General features: G+C 43.9%; 1 protein-coding gene across 1 annotated transcript; it reads right to left on the minus strand.

Annotated features, from left to right (window-relative positions):
- Window positions 1-5,916: 5,916 nt before the first annotated feature.
- Window positions 5,917-19,584, minus strand: LOC125543573 (serine/threonine-protein kinase RUNKEL-like). The gene is made up of 10 exons (XM_048706946.1): window positions 19,298-19,584; window positions 19,058-19,147; window positions 18,181-18,233; window positions 17,941-18,016; window positions 16,816-16,877; window positions 16,652-16,730; window positions 16,496-16,555; window positions 14,825-16,402; window positions 7,607-8,476; window positions 5,917-7,409 (listed from the first exon to the last, which is right to left on the minus strand). The coding sequence occupies exons 1-10, from the start codon at window positions 19,343-19,345 to the stop codon at window positions 6,291-6,293; spliced, it is 4,035 nt and encodes a 1,344-aa protein (XP_048562903.1). The 5' UTR covers window positions 19,346-19,584; the 3' UTR covers window positions 5,917-6,290.
- Window positions 19,585-19,898: the final 314 nt, after the last annotated feature.

Below are 19,898 nucleotides of genomic sequence, written 5' to 3' on the forward strand. Positions count from 1 at the left end.
CTTTATTATTCTGGACCATCATCTCTCGTCCTGGAATGACTCCGTCTACCCTCGTTTCTTTTCGTGATTTAGATTAGATGGATGATGTACACATACGTACATCATCGTTTATGCGAACACACGAGGCGTAGTCGCTACACTAAAATTTGAGTACGGCGACATCGTCTCCGACCCTCCGCCCTGCCGACCAGCACAACGCTAGGCCTGGCCATGGCGCCTGGGCTGGGTCAGCGAGTGGAGGGTCCATGCAGGTGCCATCTCCGCCTAGCGAGCCCTTCGCCCTACGCGCGGACGAACAAAAACAATCATTTACATGTTTATCAGAAAGGTTTGTATTACACTAGTAGTGCAAAGTAACATGTAAGTAGTATCATATATGACTTCATTTATTAGTTTGTAGATTTATTTTTGTTGAAAAGTGTTACATCATGGTAACATAACCATCATCTTTTTCTTCGTCTTATCTATAATACATAAATAGTTGATCCCCACTACTTCTAATTCTTTCAACATGCAAACCATCCATCTCATCAAGTGTGCCACGTCAGCATCCACTAACAATATTTTTTAGCCCCTACAAACCTTATTTCATTATCACTAATTCTCTCAATATGCAAGCATCCCACTTCACCATACACTAACATTTTTTCCAGCCCACGCAAACCATTATAATATATTTATTTTTGTCACTGGACATATGTGGTAGATTAGATAATTATTTAATTTATTTACTTCCTAAAGGTTGTGAAATGCCATGATTTACACAGAATGCAAGTACGGAATATTTATATGTTAAATTTAGAGCTTTTGAAATATATGTCATATGTAACTAATCTTTATATATTCCCGCGGCAACGCGCGGGGAAATTAACTAGTTTTTCTAAGTAGCTACAACCTATTACCCGTTTCCTTTTTAGCCACGCAACCATGTCACATAAACAACTTATGCATGCAAGCCATAAATTACATTTGCATTAGACTATGCATGCAATGCTGCCACATCATCAATTCATGCATGTTAGTCATAAGTTTATTTTTCTATTAGAGTTCATCCTTCACATTTTGTTAGCCAACATTTTTTAGCTGTATTTTTTTCTCTCTCTTTATACACTTCATATTGTTTTAAGATTATGTGATTTCCACTAGTCTTATATATTTTTATAGCAACTATTTTTGCATTATTTTAGCAAGGTTCCCACAGCAACGCGCAAGGCAGTATCTAGTTCAATACTATGTCATATCACTAATATGCCTTGGTTGGATCCGGTGACGGACGCACTTGAGTGTCGCTCCCTTTCTGAAGGCATTGTTGTTGAAGAACCTCATCGTCTGTGTGATAGCATATACCTGGCACGGGTCTTATACCCAGCACTGCTACTATCGCCTGGCCCGGGGGGTAGCGTGGGGCACACTTAGTAGTAACGCCGGGTTTCACAAGCCGCGCTACTACTATTCTCTACCTGTAGGTCAGTGTCTGACCCCGCACTAGTACTAAGTACTAACTAATAGCAACACAGGTCCCTTAGCCCGCGCCACTATTAAGCGCATGCCTATAGGGTTTTCTTTAGTAGTGTCATGAGATGGTTGGTGTGGATATGGTCATTATTGTAGTTTTTCCAATTGTGGATCTAATTGCTTTATTTTTTTTCCTCACATACGCATAACTTTGGTCTTATGTGACTTTGTTATTTGCCAACACTTCTATGCTCCCATGATACCAATTCAAAAAATTCAAATTTAAACGTGTCAAAAATTCCGAAAAAATCATAGATGTTCTCAACATATGTGTCTACAAGCCCTAAAAAATTCAGATCCAAATTCGATATACACATTGAGAAACAAAAAAGACAAATCTGTTGGGAATAATGTATTTTTACACTATTCATGTTTTGTCTTTATTGACACTATTCATGCTGAATTTGTCTTTTTTGTTTCTCATTGCACAATTTGAATTTGGATCTGAATTTTTTAGGGCTTGTAGACACGTATGTTGAGAACATCTATGATTTTTTTGGAATTTTTTGACACGCTTAAATTTGATTTTTTTTAAATTGGTATCATGGGAGCATATAAGTGTTGGTATCATGTGATATTCTCCCGTGTTTTATGTGTGTGTGTTAGTATTGGTTGTGTACATCCTATTATGAAGAGACAAAGTGTGTGTTCGTGTTTGTATTCTCGCCCCCCGGCTTGTATTCTTATTGACACCATGCAATAAAACTTGAGGGTTGTTCCAAAAAAGAAAATAATAGATGTGGATTGCGGCAGGCCGACCCTTGTCGGCAATGCTATTCATCTTGGTCATGGAAGTTTTGCATCGCATATTGGCTCACACTTCCATGTGGGGTTGTTGGCCTGTTGGATAAGTTGAGCTTGTGCCAAAGACTATCGATCTTTGCGGATGATGTCATGGTGTTTCTCAATCTGTAGGAGCTAGACCTAGACGTGAAGGTATTTTTGGCAATCCTGGTGGATTTAGACATAGTTTCCGGGATGAGGAAGAACCATGATAAGTGCACGGTGATGCCGGTCAAAACCTCAGATGATATTATGGCGCTCGTCTCGGCAAGCCTTGGCTGCACAGTGGAATAGTTCGTATCCGCAGGCTGGGTGTTTTGTTCTCTTTTTTTTTGCGGGGTTATTCTTTGTTTTTTAACATGTGATATGCAAGTTTGTACTCTCTCCGTCCCATAATATAAGAACATTTTTGACACTAATATAATGTAAAAAACGTTTTTATATTTTGGGACGGAGGGAGTATGTATTTTCAGAAGAAGAAGAAATGTCGAAAATTCCTTGGGTAAGATAACGACATGCACCTGCTGAGTCGTCGTCTCGTGCCCAAAGACAAAAATAAAAGGAGCCGTCCTCTATCTCTTCCTTTTAGGAAAAACACATTCCCTCTTTAATTCTGTGAACGAGAGCTATAGGCAAGTCGTGTGGGGGTTTGCAAGTCGCAACGAAGATATCTAAATGCATTGGAGGTCGTTTTTGAAATGCAGTTTCTCAAGGGAGCCAAATCAATATTGTTAGATTCATTATAGCATGTCCAATGCAAAGCGCCGCTTAAAATATAGAAGTAAATAATATTTTAATCTGGTGGCTTTGTTAGCGCCTCACGTTCCAACGCAAAGAACGATCTGATGGGCGTTTGTGCAGATTTTTCCTTTTATTGGTACGTTGAATCTTCCGCTGGCGCCCGCCGACTCAGTAGGCATCGATGCCAGATAAAATCCTAGGATGAATTAGGATATGACCGTAACGGCTGGGGAATCAATCCTGGCGTCCGGGGCTAGCGCCCGCGTTGGAGATGCCCTTATAAATGTGGTTTCATAGTATCTATATTTGGTATTATAGATGTTAATATTTTTCAATATAAATTTAATCAAACTTTATCTTGTCATAAATCTAATACGCTGAGTAAAAAGAACCGGAGGGAGTACATGTTTCTTAGAAAGGCTCATGTCTCATGTAATATATAACACTAGTTTATGTTACTATTTTTATAGTGCAAAGTAACATATAGGTAGTGTCATATACTCCCTCCTTCTATCTATATAGGGCCTAATGTATTTTTTAAGACCGTCTTTGACTATTGATAAAATTAATAGTACATGACATGCATAATATGAAAATTATATCATTGAAAGCTTCTTTCACATACGAATTTGACTGTATGCTTTGTGTAAGTTGCATGTCATATATTATTGCTATAACATTTGATCAAAGTTAGTTTTGAAAAACGTATTAGGCCCTATATAGATGGAAGGAGGGAGTATGATTTTATTTATTAGCTCGTAGACTCATTTTTTGTTAGGAAGCGTTATATGATGATAACATAGTCATCAGCTCTTTCTCCATCTTCTTTTTCTAAATAGCTACAACCCACTACCTATTTTTTCTAGCCATGCAACCATGTCACATAAGCAACTTATGCATGTGAGCCATAAATTACGTTTGCATTAAATTCTATGCATGCAATGCTGTCACATCATCAATTCATGCATGTTAGTCATAAATTTAATTTTTTATTAGAGTTCATCCTTCCCATTTTGTTAAAAATGACTTTTCTTTGCTACAATATACGCTTCATATTGTTTTAAGCTTATGTGATTTTTGTTAGTTTTAAATGTTTATGTAGCAACTATTTTCATTATTTTAGCAAGGTTCCCACACCAACGCGCGGTGTATCATCCAGTTTAATACTATATCATGTCACTAATATGCCTTGGTTGGATCCGGTGAGAAACACACTTTCGCTCCCTTTCTAAAGGCATTGCTATTGAGGAATCTCGTCGTATGTGTGATGTCGTGAGATGATTGGTGTGGATATGCTCATTGTTATAGTTTGCCGATTGCAGATCTAATCGCTTTGATTTTTTTTCTCATCTCCGCATAACTTTGATCCCATGTGACTTTGTTATTTGCCAACGTGTTTTCGTGTGCGTGCGTTAGTGTGGATGTGTGCATCCTTATGTAGAGGCTGGGTGTGGGTTCATTGTCCAGAAGCCATTTGTGTCTTACCAACACCCCACCCCACCCCCCCCCCCCCCCCCCCCCCCCCCCCGGGGTTGTTCTAAAAAAATAGGCGTGGATTGCGGCAGGGAGACCCTTGTTAGCGATGGTATTCATCTTGGCCATGGAAATTTCGCATCGCATGTTCGCTCATGCTTTCATGTGGGGTTGTTGGACCGTTTGTTAAGCCGACCTTGTTCCGAAGACTATTTTTTCTAGAAAAGGAGGAAGACCCCCGGCCTCTGCATCTGGACGATACATGCAACTACTTTATTAACTATTCACAAAGATCTTACAAAGTAATACATCAGTACGTCTAAAGTCACCATCTTGGCAATCTGTCGCTACGGCTATCCATGTGATGAAGGAATGCCGATAGTCCGAGCTGAATACCAAACAGACCTCACACCATAGCTTAACATCTAAAGCCGGAGGCCCCAACCAAGCCACATTGTCGGGTCTGGGGTACACACCGGTCCGGCACACTCTCAGAGGCCACCGTGCCGCCGTGTTCCAAAGACTATTGATCTTCACGGATGATGTTATGGTTTTCCTCGATCTATGGGAGCTAGACGTGGAGGTATTTTTGGCAATCCTGGTGGATTTAGGCGTAGCTTCGGGGATGAGGATCAACCAACAACCATGGTAAGTGCACGGCGACGCATGTCAAAAGCTCGGATGATGATATGGCGCTCGTTCTCGGTGAGCCTTAACTGCATAGTGGATTAGTTGTATCCACACGCTCGATCATGAGCGTGCTATTGGGTGTTTTATTCTCTCCTCTAATATGTGATACGCATGCTTGTGTGTATTTTTAGAAGAAGAAAAAGAAGAAGAAGAAGAAGAAGAAGAAGAAATGCCGAAATTTCCTTGGACAAGATAAGGACGTGCATCTGTTAAGTCGTCGTCTCTTCCCGGAAGACAAAAAGAAAAGGAGCCGTCCTCTATCTCTTCCTTTTAGGAAAAACGCATTCCCTCTTTAATTCTGTGAACGAGAGCTATTGCCAAGTCATTCGCAAAAAAAAAAGATTTATTGCCAAGTCGGGTGGGGTACAGGACAAACACCGTGTTCGGTAATGACTTTGATTGTTGTGATGCGTCCACATCATGTGAACCGCGTGGGATAACACCCCCGGAGAGCCGAAAGGTAATGATTACAAGAAGAGATTGACTGGCCACAAGGACGTGGTCAAAGTCTGAACTATTCGTCGCCTCTGCTCCACTATGCGCACGCAGGGGAAGCCAATGCCAACAAATGATCAATCATGGAAACTGAACTCTTTTGGCCTCATCGTGTGTTATTGCCTACCTGGGCCCGCAGCAAAACCCAACAAGAGATAAATTGCATGCTTCATTATAGACACTGAAGCAAAAGTTGCTTATACGGACTTCGTAGCGATCTGAACAATGGAAATTTCCACCACTTGCTTGGTAACAGAAATAAGACAAATGTATTGTTGTATACATGATCATGATGCGCAACTAGGGAATTACATGAAACTGAAAACCTACATGCCAACCAAAACTGGCAAGGCGAATACAGATTTGGCCAAAAGTACCATATACAGCAGCCCCATATCATCGCGGATAAAGATTACATAACATGTAACGGTGTCCTGCGCACGGACAGCACTCCCGTGCCAGACAGTAGCAACTGAGGCAATGGCCCTGCTCATACTCTTGGCGCCAGAGATACCAAGCCGAGCCAAGACCCTCCTATTAAGATCACTTATGCAATGGCAGCCAACTGACGGGTTCCTTCACCACATCTCTGCTCAACCACAGCGAGGTAGGCGCTGCAGTTCGGCACCCACACACGAAGCAGCATCAGCAAGACAGCTATCCTGTGAGCCCTTGAAAGACGACACAAGCGCTTCTACTCGCATCAGAGCTGGCACTGATATTGAGAGTATCATTCCTTGGGTTAGGTATTGCCTACAAGAGAATGCTAGGCTGTATAGCAGGCGAGTCAGCGGCAAGGGGGCGCCATGCTTCAACGAGTCCAGAAGAGCGCTCAGCTTAGGAAGATTTGTCAGCAGGCCCATTGTGGCCTCTCGAGGTGCTGCCTTGAGCAGCAACACCACGCAATCTGACGCCAAATCGCTTATCTGTGGATCTGAATTTCCAACCACCTCCAGAAATATAGCCATACTGCCACCAAGGTCGCATATGTCCATGATGCAAGATTGTTGATCAACAGCAATGCTCATGCTGAAGGCGCTATCAACAAGGAGTGCAGGTTCTTTGCTGAGGACGATACTTCTGTTGCTGCCGGTGCCACGGATAATGAAAGCTCTGCACAGTTCCAAGGTTGGTTCCAGAAAATCATCCATATCTTTGGCAGTCACAAACTCAAGTAGATTCCCTATTCTTCTGACAACCTGAAGCTGCGAAAGGATATTGGAGTCCATGTCGGGAGCAGATGCCAGAGCAAAACAAAGCTTGACATTGCTTACGTTTGCATTTGAAAGATCTCCAAGCAAGAATTCAAAGCACTGGGATACTGTCGCTTCATTCAGGATATCAGATACCTTAACACAATCATGTTCCATCAGCATTACTAGAAGTTTCTGTGCATACATAGGTATTGGATCTTCATCCTCTGCAAATGAAGGGTACATTGGGAGAAAATATTTGTGAGAGATTGTTTTCAGGTCAGCTAAACATTGTTCATCTGCAGTCAATGAAGAATCGCTGAAGATCACAATCATCACATCAGACAGTATCTTCAAACACAGGAATCTGGCATCACAATCTTTATTGCCCTTGTATAAGATGGATAAGCTTGGAAGGAATCGACTTGTGAATATTTTGTGTTCCCTAAGTATAACAGAAGGCTCCTCCGTAGCTGCCTCAAGAACCCTCAGCAATGTCATTTGGAAATCATCCCGAGCCTGGAAGTACAATAAAGTGTACACAAATTATCACAAAAGACAGGAGTTTAGTGAACACATTGCGTAATGCAAAGACTGTTAAGGCAAGACAACAATAACTCTAGGACGAGTTTATTTTAGACATTGCAGTACAAATATATAATGAATGGTCTCCGTATTTTCTCATCAGGTTGGGTCCAGATAGTTACAGGCCATACCTGAAATGGTGTCTCCAATATCTTCATAAGATTAGCCAACTGGAGCAATACTTGACTTGTCACAACTCTGTGATTGAAGGATACACTCCCAAGAAGATGAAGGATGACAGGGAACAAATGAATTGTGCTCTTTGGATGAGCACGTCCAGTTAAAGCAGTAATAGGTCCATGACGTTTGCCACCCATGACCTGCTGTATATCACTGGATACAGTGTCAAGAATGCCTGGGACCAACGAAGCAACTAACTGAACAAATGCTTCTGTACATTGATGAATGAAACCATCCTTCTCCTTTCCCAATCTATCGACTGCTGATAGTAGCTTTGCATTGCAAAAGAATTGCGGAAGCCACCTTCGACTGTTCTTGCAAAGAAGAGCAACAAATAGAAGGGCTTTCCCACGCAGAATGTCAGTTCCCTGTTCTATCAGAGAAATAAGTGCAGGGACCAACTGTTTCTCCTCAGTTAATGACAGAATATAGCGGCTCATATTTGGTATGATATGACTGTTCCCTAATGCCGAGTTCAGAAGATTCAGACTTATCTGTTGCTCACGTGGATTGCCCTTAAGGAGTGTGCATGCAATATCCTTAAATGTTAGCTTCTCCAGTATTAAATGAGTACATGACGAACTGAATCGAGCTAGGCGGCTCAAACAAGAAATTGCAATAAGCCTTGTATTCTCTTGCTTCCCAGTTGCTTTATAGATGTAGCAAAGATGACCAATTACATCTTGGGAAGCAAACCGTGATGTCCAATCTGTTCCTTGGCTACATATATTATCAATTGTCCGTAAGGCATAAAGCTGGGCTAGATCATCTTCCCCTTTACGCAAGATAGATGACACTAGTGCGATTACAGAACTAGGAACCTGCAAAGTTTGCCAAGTTAAATCACGAGAAGACAGTACTTTGAATCTGTAGCTGCAAATAAGGAAGGAGCCATTCATATGTATATCTACACTACATGACCACATACAACTAAGATATTTACATATGTTATATATCTTCATGTTCCAATACATACTCTTTTATGTACTTATAATAACTGCAAAAGCTCAACGCACACGTTCATAATAGACTTGTGCCTAGACACATGAATAAAGAAAAGAATATGTATTGGAACGTGAAGTCGATATCTACTATCTAGGCATATCCCTTCCCTCTTTAATCTAGAACATACTCCTAATGCAGCATCCACGTTAAGCCACATCACCCCTGAAATTGCAGTCGTTGGATTATATTGAGGATCAATCAAGTCTTAGATCTTAACAGTTGGGCCTGTTAGGAAATATGCAACTTGTATTCCCATGAGGCCATAGGCCGATATATATACATGTACAGGTGTGGAACATATGCAGGAAACCCCTTATACAACGGGATAAATACAAAGGGGTACATGACTTATATTATAACTCTAACACCCCCCCCCCCTCAAACTCATGGTGGATGAACAACACTGAGTTTGGAGAGATAAAAGCCATGTTGTGCTCTAGTCTGGGCCTTCGTCAGGAAATCCGCCAACTGTAACTCAGAAGGCACATACTGAAGAGCAATAACCTGATCCTGCACACCAGCGCGCACATAGAAAGCATCAACACCAATATGCTTGGTGAGCTCATGCTTCACAGGATCACGCGCAATGCTGATAGCACCTGTACTGTCAGATAAGAGCAGAGTCGGTGTAGTGACAGAAACACCAAAATCCTGAAGTAACCACCGTAACCAAGTCACCTCTGCCGTCAAAAGAGCCATTGCTCGCAACTCAGCCTCGGCACTCGAACGGGAAACTGCAAGCTGTTTCTTCGTCTTCCAGGCAATGAGAGAACCACCAAGAAAAACACAGTAAGCAGAAAGTGAACGGCGATCTGAAGGATCACTAGCCCACGTAGCATCCGAATAGGCCTGAAGCTGTAAAGAACTGGAGCGAGGAAAGAATAGACGGTGAGAGATCGTGCCTCGAAGATATTGGAGAACACGAAGGAGATGACTATAGTGAACCGAGGTGGGAGCAGAGACAAACTGACTCAGAATATGAACCGGATAAGAGATGTCCGGACGAGTGATAGCTAGATAGACAAGACTGCCAACAAGATGACGATAACGCGTCGGGTCAGGAAGAGGAGCACCATCAGTAGCACGGAGGTGAACATTGAGCTCCATAGGAGTCTCAACAACGCGCTCGTCAGTAAGAGCAGCACGAGCAAGAAGATCCTGGATATACTTTTCCTGGGATATAAAAAAGCCATCAGAGGTAGAAGAGACTTCAATCCCAAGAAAGTAGCGAAGAGGTCCAAGATCAGACATAAGAAACTGCGCACTAAGACGGGCCTTTACAAAGGCAATATACTCGGGGTCATCCCCCGTGATGATCATGTCATCAACATAGAGAAGAAGAAGAGTCCGACCACGAGGAGAAAGGTGAATAAACAATGCTGGATCATGAGCACTTGCTGATAAACCAGCAGCAGTGATCACAGAGGCAAAGCACTCAAACCAGGCGCGGGGGGCTTGCTTAAGGCCATAGAGAGAGCGACGAAGACGACATACCATGCCATCAGGAACAGAATACCCAGGTGGTGGCTGCATGTACACCTCCTCACGCAGCTCACCATTAAGAAAGGCATTCTTAACATCAAGCTGAGATATAGACCAGTGGCGTGCAGAGGCAACGGCAAGAAGTGTACGAACAGTGGTCATATGGGCCACAGGAGCAAAAGTCTCATCATAATCACGATCGTGCTCCTGCTGAAAACCACGAGCCACAAGACGAGCTTTGTGACGCTCAAGAAAACCATCGGAGCGAGTCTTAACCTTGTAGACCCACTTACAAGTGATCGGACGGACTCCGGGAGGAAGAGAAACAAGATCCCAGGTACCAATGCGTTCAAGAGCAGCAATCTCCTCTGCCATCGCAAACTGCCATTCAGGATGAACAACAGCCTGACGGTAAGAAGTCGGCTCAAGAACAGCAGCACCAGCGGTGGGAAATCCAAAGCGATTAACAGGCGGACGAGGACGAGAACGCAAGCCATAAGTAGGCTGAGAGGAAGATGACGACTCATCCACAGAGGCATCGACTGGTCGTGGACGACGAGTGTAATGCTGAGGAAAAGATGGAATAATAGAAAGAGGAATCGTCAAGGTAGAATCGGGGGGTGGCGACGAAGAAGTCACCGGAGATGAAGGTGTAGAATCCGGTGACATGCTGGGAGAGGAGACCGAGGAGGAAGTCACCGGAGATGAAGGTGGAGAACCCGGTGACATGCTAGGCGAGGAGACCGGGGAGGATGGTGGCTGCAAATCAACTAGAGGTGGAGAAGGAGAGGAAGTGGAACGAAGAGGTACAGGCTTGACGGGGGTGATAGGTGAGTCAGAAAAAGTGAGGAAAGAGATATCATGCACTGAAAAAGTCGAGGAAGATGGGCGTGGGTAGAAGGGACGAGACTCATCAAAAGTCACGTCTCAAGAGATACGCATCCGACGACCGATAGGATCCCAACAACGATAGCCCTTATGCTCATCACTGTAGCCTAAGAAGACACACTCAACAGACTGAGCGGTCAGTTTGGTGCGTTCGCGAGGGGCAAGAAGAACATAGCAAACACAACCAAACGAGCGAAGCATCGAATAATCGGGAGAACGATCAAAAAGTCGCTCGAAAGGAACACCACCCTGTAGAGCAGCGGAAGGCTGTATATTGATAAGATAGGTGGATGTGGAGACGGCCTCAGCCCAAAAATGAGGCGGGAGAGAGGCAGCAATCATCAATGCACGAGCCGTCTCAAGAAGATGTCGATGCTTTCGCTCAGCCACACCATTCTGAGCATGAGCACCAGGACAAGAGAATTGAGAGAGAGTCCCTTGCTCAGCAAGAACACCACGGAACATCTTAGAGATATACTCGCCAGCGGAGTCAGCACGAAAAACACGAATGGGTGAAGAGAACTGAGTATGAACCATGGCAGCAAAATGCTTATAAATAGACAACACCTCAGAACGAGAAGTCATGAAATAAAGCCATGTGTAACGAGAGAAATCATCTATGAAAATAATATAGTATTTATGACCACCTTTCGAAGCGAAAGGGGCCAGACCCCATACATCAGAATGGACTAAATCGAAAGGACGCTTGGACACTGACTCACTATGTGAATATGGTAACTGAATCTGCTTGCCAAGACGACAACCCTGACACTCTAAAGAGACATCTCCTGAGACAGACCCCAGAAGACCTCGACGAACTAAAGAAGACAACCGAGAACCACACAGATGACCAAGTCGATGATGCCACTGCTGGAAGGAACCAGTAACGGAGGCGACAGAAGCGGAAGAACTGGCGATGATGGTGGCAGCGGAAGGAACATGAAGCCAGTCCAACTCCCAAAGACCCTGAGAATCACGGCGGCGAGGGCCAGCCCCAACCAAAGTGTGCATGCGACGGTCCTGGACAGAACAAGAGTCAACGTCAAGGATGACGCGACAACCAGAATCAGTAAGTTGACCAGCAGAAAACAGATTCATGGTAAGTTGAGGAACATGAGCAACATCAGGAACAGAATAAGGAGTGGTAAGATTGCCTCTACTAGCAACAGAAAGTGGAGTACCATCAGCAGTGAAGACATGAACAGGAGAATCCAGTGATCGAAGAGAGGACAAAGTGGAAGAATGAGAAGACATATGAAAAGAAGCTCCAGAGTCCAGAACCCATGGGGATGTACCTGACTGTGTAGAGGGTGATTGCTCAGTGCGGGAAGTATCAGTCACAGAACCAGCAGTACCCGTCGAGGAATAACCTGAAGCCGCAAGCAGACGCTTAAGTTTCAAAATATCCTGGTCAGTCAAAGCAATGGCTGAAGCTGTCGAGGTAGATGACGAAGTCCCTGAAGATGATGATCGCGCCTTGCGCAGGTGTTTCTTCTTCGTGTAGCACTGAGACTCAAGATGACCATCATTGTTGCAATAGTCGCAATGTGGACGGGGGCGACCTGAGCCTCCAGAAGGAGTGGGCAAGAGCGGCGGAGCACTCGAGCGAGAAGGGGTCGGTGCAGCAGGTGGCGTAGGAGCACGAGTAGCGAGCACAGAGGGAACCTCCAGCAAACCAGCACCACGTAAGCGAGTCTCCTCAGCACAAATCTCAGAAAGCGCCTCCATGAGAGAAATACGGCCACGAGCAAACAACTGAGCACGCCGGGGCTCAAACTCCTTACGGAGCCGAGACAGGAACTCATAGACGCGATGAAACTCCAAATTGGCCTGGACAGCCTGGCAACAAGGGCAGGTACGACAACCAGCACTGCGGAGAGAATCAAGCTGGCGCCAGATAGCAGAACTCTGTGCATAGAAGTCATCAACAGTAGAGTCACCCTGCTGAAGAGCATGCTCCTGACAGACCACAGAAAGGTATAAGGCATCACCAGAGGGCTGATAGCGCTGACGAAGACGGGTCCACATCTCAAAGACAGTAGGAAGACCCAGAAACTCAGAAGCAAACTGAGGCAAAACACTAGCAGTGAGAACAGCTGCAGCACGAGCATCATCATCAAGCCACTGGGTGTAAACAGACAGAGCACCATGATACGTCTGAAGAGCCTCCTCATAAGCCAAAACCCTCTCATCATAAGCACGATCAGCAGCCTCATCAGCAAGCTTAGCCGCATCCTTGGCGGCCTGATTAGCATCCGGAGGAAGAACCGGTGGAGTCGGCGGAATAGGAGCCACCGGAGGAACCGGACGTGGCGGACAACAGACCTCGCCAGAAAGAACACCCCAGAGACGGATGCCACGCATGTGAATGCGCATGAAGCCAGTGAACTCAGTGTAGTTAGTACCATCGAAGATCACTGGACAGCGAGGGACAGCAACATAACCCGAGGACTGAGACATCATGCCTGTTTTTTTTCTTTTTTTTTCTTTTTTTTCTGAGGCAGACTATAGGAGTCTCGATCTGCAGCAGCTTGCATGCAACAAGAAGACTGGAGCGGCGGCTGCTTGATCTGGACTGACGGAAGGTGACAACTTCGATCTGAATCACAGGAGCGGATGAAACGGAACGGCGGCTGGCGGCAGAATCTGACGAGGGCGCGAGGACAGCGAAGATCGGCGACGGGCGGCACTCCTGGCGGCGGAGAGCAGCAGCAGTCGGTCGGCTCGATCGGGGCCAGAGGAGCGCGTGGGATTGACCTGCGCGCTGGCTGGGATGGACCACGAGCGGGCTGGATGAGGGGACACGCGCCGGCTGGGATTGACCTGCGGGGGGATCAGCAGGCGCAGAGAGGCAGCGGTGATAGAGAAAAAGGAGCGGCGGCCACAGATAGGGTAGTCGCGGCGGCCATAGCGAGGTGGATCAACAGCACGAGTTGCAGCGTGCAAAAAATTGACCTAGCTCTAATACCATGTTAGGAAATATGCAACTTGTATTCCCATGAGGCCATAGGCCGATATATATACATGTACAGGTGTGGAACATATGCAGGAAACCCCTTATACAATGGGATAAATACAAAGGGGTACATGACTTATATTATAACTCTAACAGGGCCTACGAACAGTCATGTCCTTTAGTTGAAAGGCACATCCCTTGGTGAATGAATGTCTTCTTATGGAAAACATGTCCCTTGGTGAAAAAATGTCTCTTCGTGGAAAGAAACACCCCTTAAAATAATGTCTTCTTATTAACTTCCCAAAAGATGTGACCATTGTAATTGCCTTAACTATGCTAGAACACTAATGTACCAAAATTTACCATTTCAATTTGTTTATGCACTTCAACAACATATGAACTTTGCAACTCTATGTCTAAAACGCAAACTTTATCTAAAAATATTTCAAAATAAACTCACTAATATACTTTCAACTTCTAATAAATTTCTACTTAACTAAATTCTCAAAAAAAAACTCACTAAAATATCTAGTGTGGGCTATACACTGGTTTATGTTTATGTGTGGATTTAGTTCTTGCAGTTAATACAGTTTCAACTTCTAATAAATTTCTACTTCAGTACATTACGGTGGGCAAAGGGAATATGCTCCTATAGAAGAATCAGTATCAACTACTGTACTAAAGATGTTGGAATCTAATTTCCAGTATCTTACCGCCACAACTTTTCTTTTCACAACGTGATGCAGTATAGGGTAATACTAGAAGGTAAGTCCAGGTAAATCAACCACTGACATGCAAATAAACATGTAGAGCATATTTTTCATTTGGAGTTTCTAACCTGCCACAAAGCACCAGCTTTGTTGTCCTTCATAGGAGATTCCTGGGCATTGCTTTCTTTGCTATCCTGATCAGATTGAGTTGATATGTAGAACAGTAATTCTCCAAGTGTTGCCATACAGAATCTCCTCAGTTTATCATGCCGGTCCCTTAAGCCATCTGACAAGGCATTAACAATTCCTGAACTAGCTAGCTCTGCATCAAGGATAGTGGAGTAGCGTATCAACAGTCCCATAAGTGAAGCAACCTGGACACGCAAGACTGAAGTTTTTGATAGTCGAAGCATTTTTATAAGCAATGACATAATTGGGCCATTAGTGATTATATTTGCAGCATCAGAGTTCATGCTTAGCAACTCCAGGTATCTGATGATATTCTGTTTTTCTGAAACCTGAAAAGATCCACTCAAACTCTGAATTATCTGGCTATGGAATGCATTCATCTGTTCTCGTGGTAACCTGATGTAATCAGCAGCAGGGAGAGCTTCAAAAGGAAGCACAGTGACAGTCTCAGTAGCTTTATCTCCTTTTTTACTGGGCATAACTGGTTTAACAGCAAGATCTGTTGGATGCCAGAATGCTTCAAAGATGTTAGACGGCTCAGAACCCGTTGCAGCACCAGAAGTTATCTTCGGACGTGCTTTCCTCATACAGAAACTAGGTGGAGTGGCCACCACATCAGGATTCTCTGAGCAGTTCTGCTCAGCTTTCAACATGGTATCAGGCTTAACAGAACACTCATCCGTGAGCATATCCACCTGATTTATGCAGTTCTCTTCATTTCCATCAGTTCCTTCGGTCGTATGCTTTTCATCTGCTGTGGATCCAACATTATCTGATCCATCATTATCATCAGGTGCATCGCCTTCTGGATTTTCACCAAAATCAAGCTCCATGTCATTATTTTCTATCTTAACTTCAGCCTCATTTTCGTCTGTTTCTGTGGGAGGACGCCTGTAGTTCTCCTTGTCTTTTTCCCTTTGCAAATTTTTCTTAGCTATGCGAGACATTCTAAGGACATTTACACCCTTCAAACCATCAGCCTTACAAGGTTTTGCATTATTTTTCTTACCAGTTAGCACATTCTTAACAGGGGTCGTGAACATCTTGGCAGAATTTTCATCTTTCTTGCGTAGGTGTTCACGAGTCTTGGGTGGCGTCAGCTGTCTGGAGGGTTTATCCCCATTTCGCTCAGCTAGATATGGTGTAGTGGGAAGTCCAACCATGTTGTCGAAGGCAGGTTGAGGAGGTAACGGAATCATTGGCATACTGTTTCTCCAGAAGTTGTGTGCACAGAGTTCAGACCACTGTAGTCTTTCAGCTGGGTCTTTCATGAGTAAGCAGTTGATCAGATTCTGAAAAGACCTTGACGAATTATCAGGTAAAGGTGGTGCAGGCTCTGAAAGTATGGATTTGACTAACTGGGTAAATTCACGGCCCACGAAAGGAGGTCTTCCTACATAGCATTCGTATAGCACACAACCAAGAGCCCAGAAATCAGAAGCATATGAGTGGACCCCTCCCTCTTGGAACAACTCAGGAGCCATGTAACATGGTGTCCCCCTCATAGGTTGTGGCACCTAAAGGACATGTGTTCAAACCAAAGGGAATCATTAAAATAAGATAAAACCGAACAAAACGAAATGCTTGAAGAAAAGGAAATGGGACCTCACATCTCCAGGGTCGGTCTTCTCGATGTCCTTTAAACGTCTTGCTAATCCAAAATCACACAGCTAGAACAATAAGGGGAAGTTACTGTTAGCTCCCAACAATTTTCTATTCCTTTGCTGTTACTGTATTTACATATTTCACAGTGGTCTACTGATTACCTTCATGCATCCAAACTCATCAAGTAGGATGTTAGATGGCTTCAGATCACAATATATAATTCCTTGTGAATGCAAGAACCTAACACCCAACATGTTTTCAGTCAATCAAAGTCCACCCGTAACACAATAGATATATTGAAACGAGGTTATCAAAGAAACTTTACAGGAGGGCTTTGACAAGATCGTAAGCCAGGTCATGCATGGCACTTTCAGGCAGCTTCTTATCCTGCATAAAAATAGACATGAGACAGAATACATAGAGGCAAAGCAAGCAGAAAAATGGGGTAGCATTTGTCTTCACTGATGTTACATATAGTAAAAGTCTGCATATGTCATATAACAGGTCTCTGGAACACAAACAAGCACCACAGAGAATTGTGTGGGTTGCCCTTATCAACACGTGTTTGTAGGATGACAAGCAAGCAGAAAAATGGGGTAGCATTTTGTCTTCACTGATGTTACATATAGTAAGAAGGTCTGCATATCTACTCACACAACAGGTCTCTGGAACACAAACAATCACCGCAGAGAATTATGTGGGTCGCCTGCCTAGGATGAAAGGCAAGTACTGGCAAAACAGGCTTGCAAAAGCTTTACGCCGCAACAATATAATACACTACTAAAAACAATAGAGCAACATTATCAGGATAGCAGATAAATCAAGCATTTCTTAGAGCCAAAGAATATGCAGCGTGCATTGAGTGTTTCCAAGTGGAGAAAATGAGAGCAGCACTCCAGTTTCCCATCTTGAAACAGTTAATTGTCTAATTCTTTTCCAAGCTGAGCACAAACGGGACTAAAGCTCATACTTCAGTGCATGAACACAAAGTATTAAACCATAAATGCTATAAAAGAAAAAATAGAATTAAGATCATAAAAGCAGCTGGTTCGGGCTGACCATACTTCAATGTAATGACAAATAGTTTTCTCAAGCAAAAATAGTTTTAGTAGCATTCACAACTTCAAGTTGTCAGATTGAAGGTACACAATTATAAATAGCAACAACAACAAGATTGTGTGAAACATCTATTCCTCTTAGAAGAGCAATTAGCAAGCTGTGATATAAAGTTTCATGTGGAATTTTCCTAAAAGCTAATGAAACGTAAAGTTTTGTTCCTTGTACTTCTAGTTCAAATATTCCGAGCTCCTAAATTTTAGGTGCAGCTTTTCTCACTTATCTGTGATATCTGCAGAATATATCGGTTACAAACGTATGCAAGTGGATGCTTTGTGTTCCCTTCTTCAAATTAGAGACATACATGCATTGTTTAAAAGGATAAGCAAGATACCTGCTCAAGCAAGCCCTTGAGGTCTCCACCAACACAATATTCCAGTACCAGCCAAAAATGTGCTGAAGTTTCATACCTAGGGAGAAAAGCAAGATATAGTTATGGTATGCACTACGGTGGTCAAGTGTTAAGTGAACAATAAGGATAACCTCAACAAGAATAGCAAAGTACTTGTCAGGCTATACTTGAAAATTAGCACAGGCCAAAGCAATAAGTCAATACGAATCCCTGAAAACTTACCAAGAGTAAAATTTCAGGACATTTGCATGATCTAAAGAATGAAGCATCCGGACCTGCAAATATAAGTTCAAAAGCATCATTGGCACAACGGAACAAAGCAAAAATAAACAAATTATGTGCATAAGCATTGATCAAACTTATGATAGAACATCTAAGAATGCTTACGAAACTTGAGAATGGTTCTCTATCTGGTAACAATTTATCTACCTTTTTTTATATTTACCCTGAGCAGTTGCTCAGATAGACAAAGGCACATCCAAAAGAAAAACGGGTCCTTGGAAGGGACAATAACAAAAACTTAAGTACAAACCCGATGAAAGAATAGCACTTGCTGATAGGTCAACAGCATCCATTAGTGAGCACAGGTTGTAACTTATCTTCATGGGCACATCTCTTCTATAATTGGGTATGAGAAGCAAACTATGTGCAAAATTATTAGGAAGTTCATCTTTTGTCCAGCACTTGAAAAATAAGAATTGGTGTCACTTTGTGGCAAGAGAAAAACAGCACGCCAAGCTTATCGTTATCTTAGTCACAGTTACATCTAGCCTGGGGCAGTTTCCCCTTCATACTGCGTCATTTCTCAAGCAGAACACTAACCAGAAATCAGAAATGCTTCGGCAAACAACACTTAATCAAATACTGACATTGTACCAAGCCTCAACCTGGAGCCACGGAAGCTTTATCAAGTAAATTATGCGAATCACGACATACACGCACCAGCACGTGAACACAGGTCGCCAGACCAAGAAGCCGCTCCTAAACCAATGCAAACCCGCACAACCTTCGATTTCAAAAATACCCCCCAAAGACCCCCAAAATGGCCGCGGCGGGGTCAAGAGGGTTCGGATAGGGGTGAGAGGAGGGGCTGGCTCACCTCGTTGAGGACCTTGGAGCGCTGCGACTTGTCGACACTCTTGACGGCGAAGTACTCGATGGTTTTCTTCTTCCGCCCTTTGTAGACAGTCTTCGCACCGCAACCCCACCCGAAAAAAAAAAACAGAAACAATCAGAAATCCCTCGCATTCGAGCCAGCCCCGGCCGGATACGGGCGGATCCGAGGCCGGAGAAGGGGGCGAGACCGACGGAGATGGAGGAGAAGGGGGCGGAGGGTTACCGAGTGCTTGCCGCGGCCAATGGCCTCGTAGACGTGGAAGTTGTTCATGGCGGAGCAGCAACAGCTGGAGGGGGGAGGTCGGGAGGAGGAAGAGGGCTCCTCCTCTGGTCTCCGGCTAGGTTAGGGCTTGTGATCTGAGGCGGGCGGAGAAGTGGACGAAATGGGGAGCGGGGCGGAGAGGGGAGAGAGAGAGACGGGGAGCGGGATTTGGATTTGAGATGGCCGCCGCTCGGCTAGTTTGGACTGGTTTGGGGCTTTCGGTTTCGGAGGAGGCGCTCCTGTTGATTTCGAATTTTCTATCGTTTCGTCGTCTTCGTCGTCTTCGGTTTGGCTGTGATTGTTTCATATGAGACCCTGCCTTTGATCTTTATTATATACAAGAGCATCTTCAACCGAGTATGAAAAACTAGGTGATTAAACGTCTGTGCGTTGCAACGGGTCACATTAACTTTAAGAGTTTAATATCAGTTATGTTAATATTACATTTAATATTCTCATACATATAAGTGACATTGGCGACATTTTTTCATTGTTGAGGAAATCGTTAACTGGTAGCTGCTCGATCGGCTGGTGAGTAGAGGATTAATAAGCTAATTGGCAA

This window comes from Triticum urartu, chromosome 3 (assembly GCF_003073215.2).
Source record: "Triticum urartu cultivar G1812 chromosome 3, Tu2.1, whole genome shotgun sequence".
Classification (NCBI taxonomy): Eukaryota; Viridiplantae; Streptophyta; class Magnoliopsida; order Poales; family Poaceae; genus Triticum; species Triticum urartu.

Coding starts and splice junctions, on each gene's coding strand:
- LOC125543573 (XM_048706946.1), bottom strand. CDS start 19,345: ATGAACAACTTCCACGTCTACGAGGCCATTGGCCGCGGCAAGCACTCG. Junction 18,017..18,180: donor GTCCTGAAATTTTACTCTTG/GTAAGTTTTCAG, acceptor TTTTCTCCCTAG/GTATGAAACTTCAGCACATT. Junction 16,878..17,940: donor TCAAGGGCTTGCTTGAGCAG/GTATCTTGCTTA, acceptor ATTTTTATGCAG/GATAAGAAGCTGCCTGAAAG.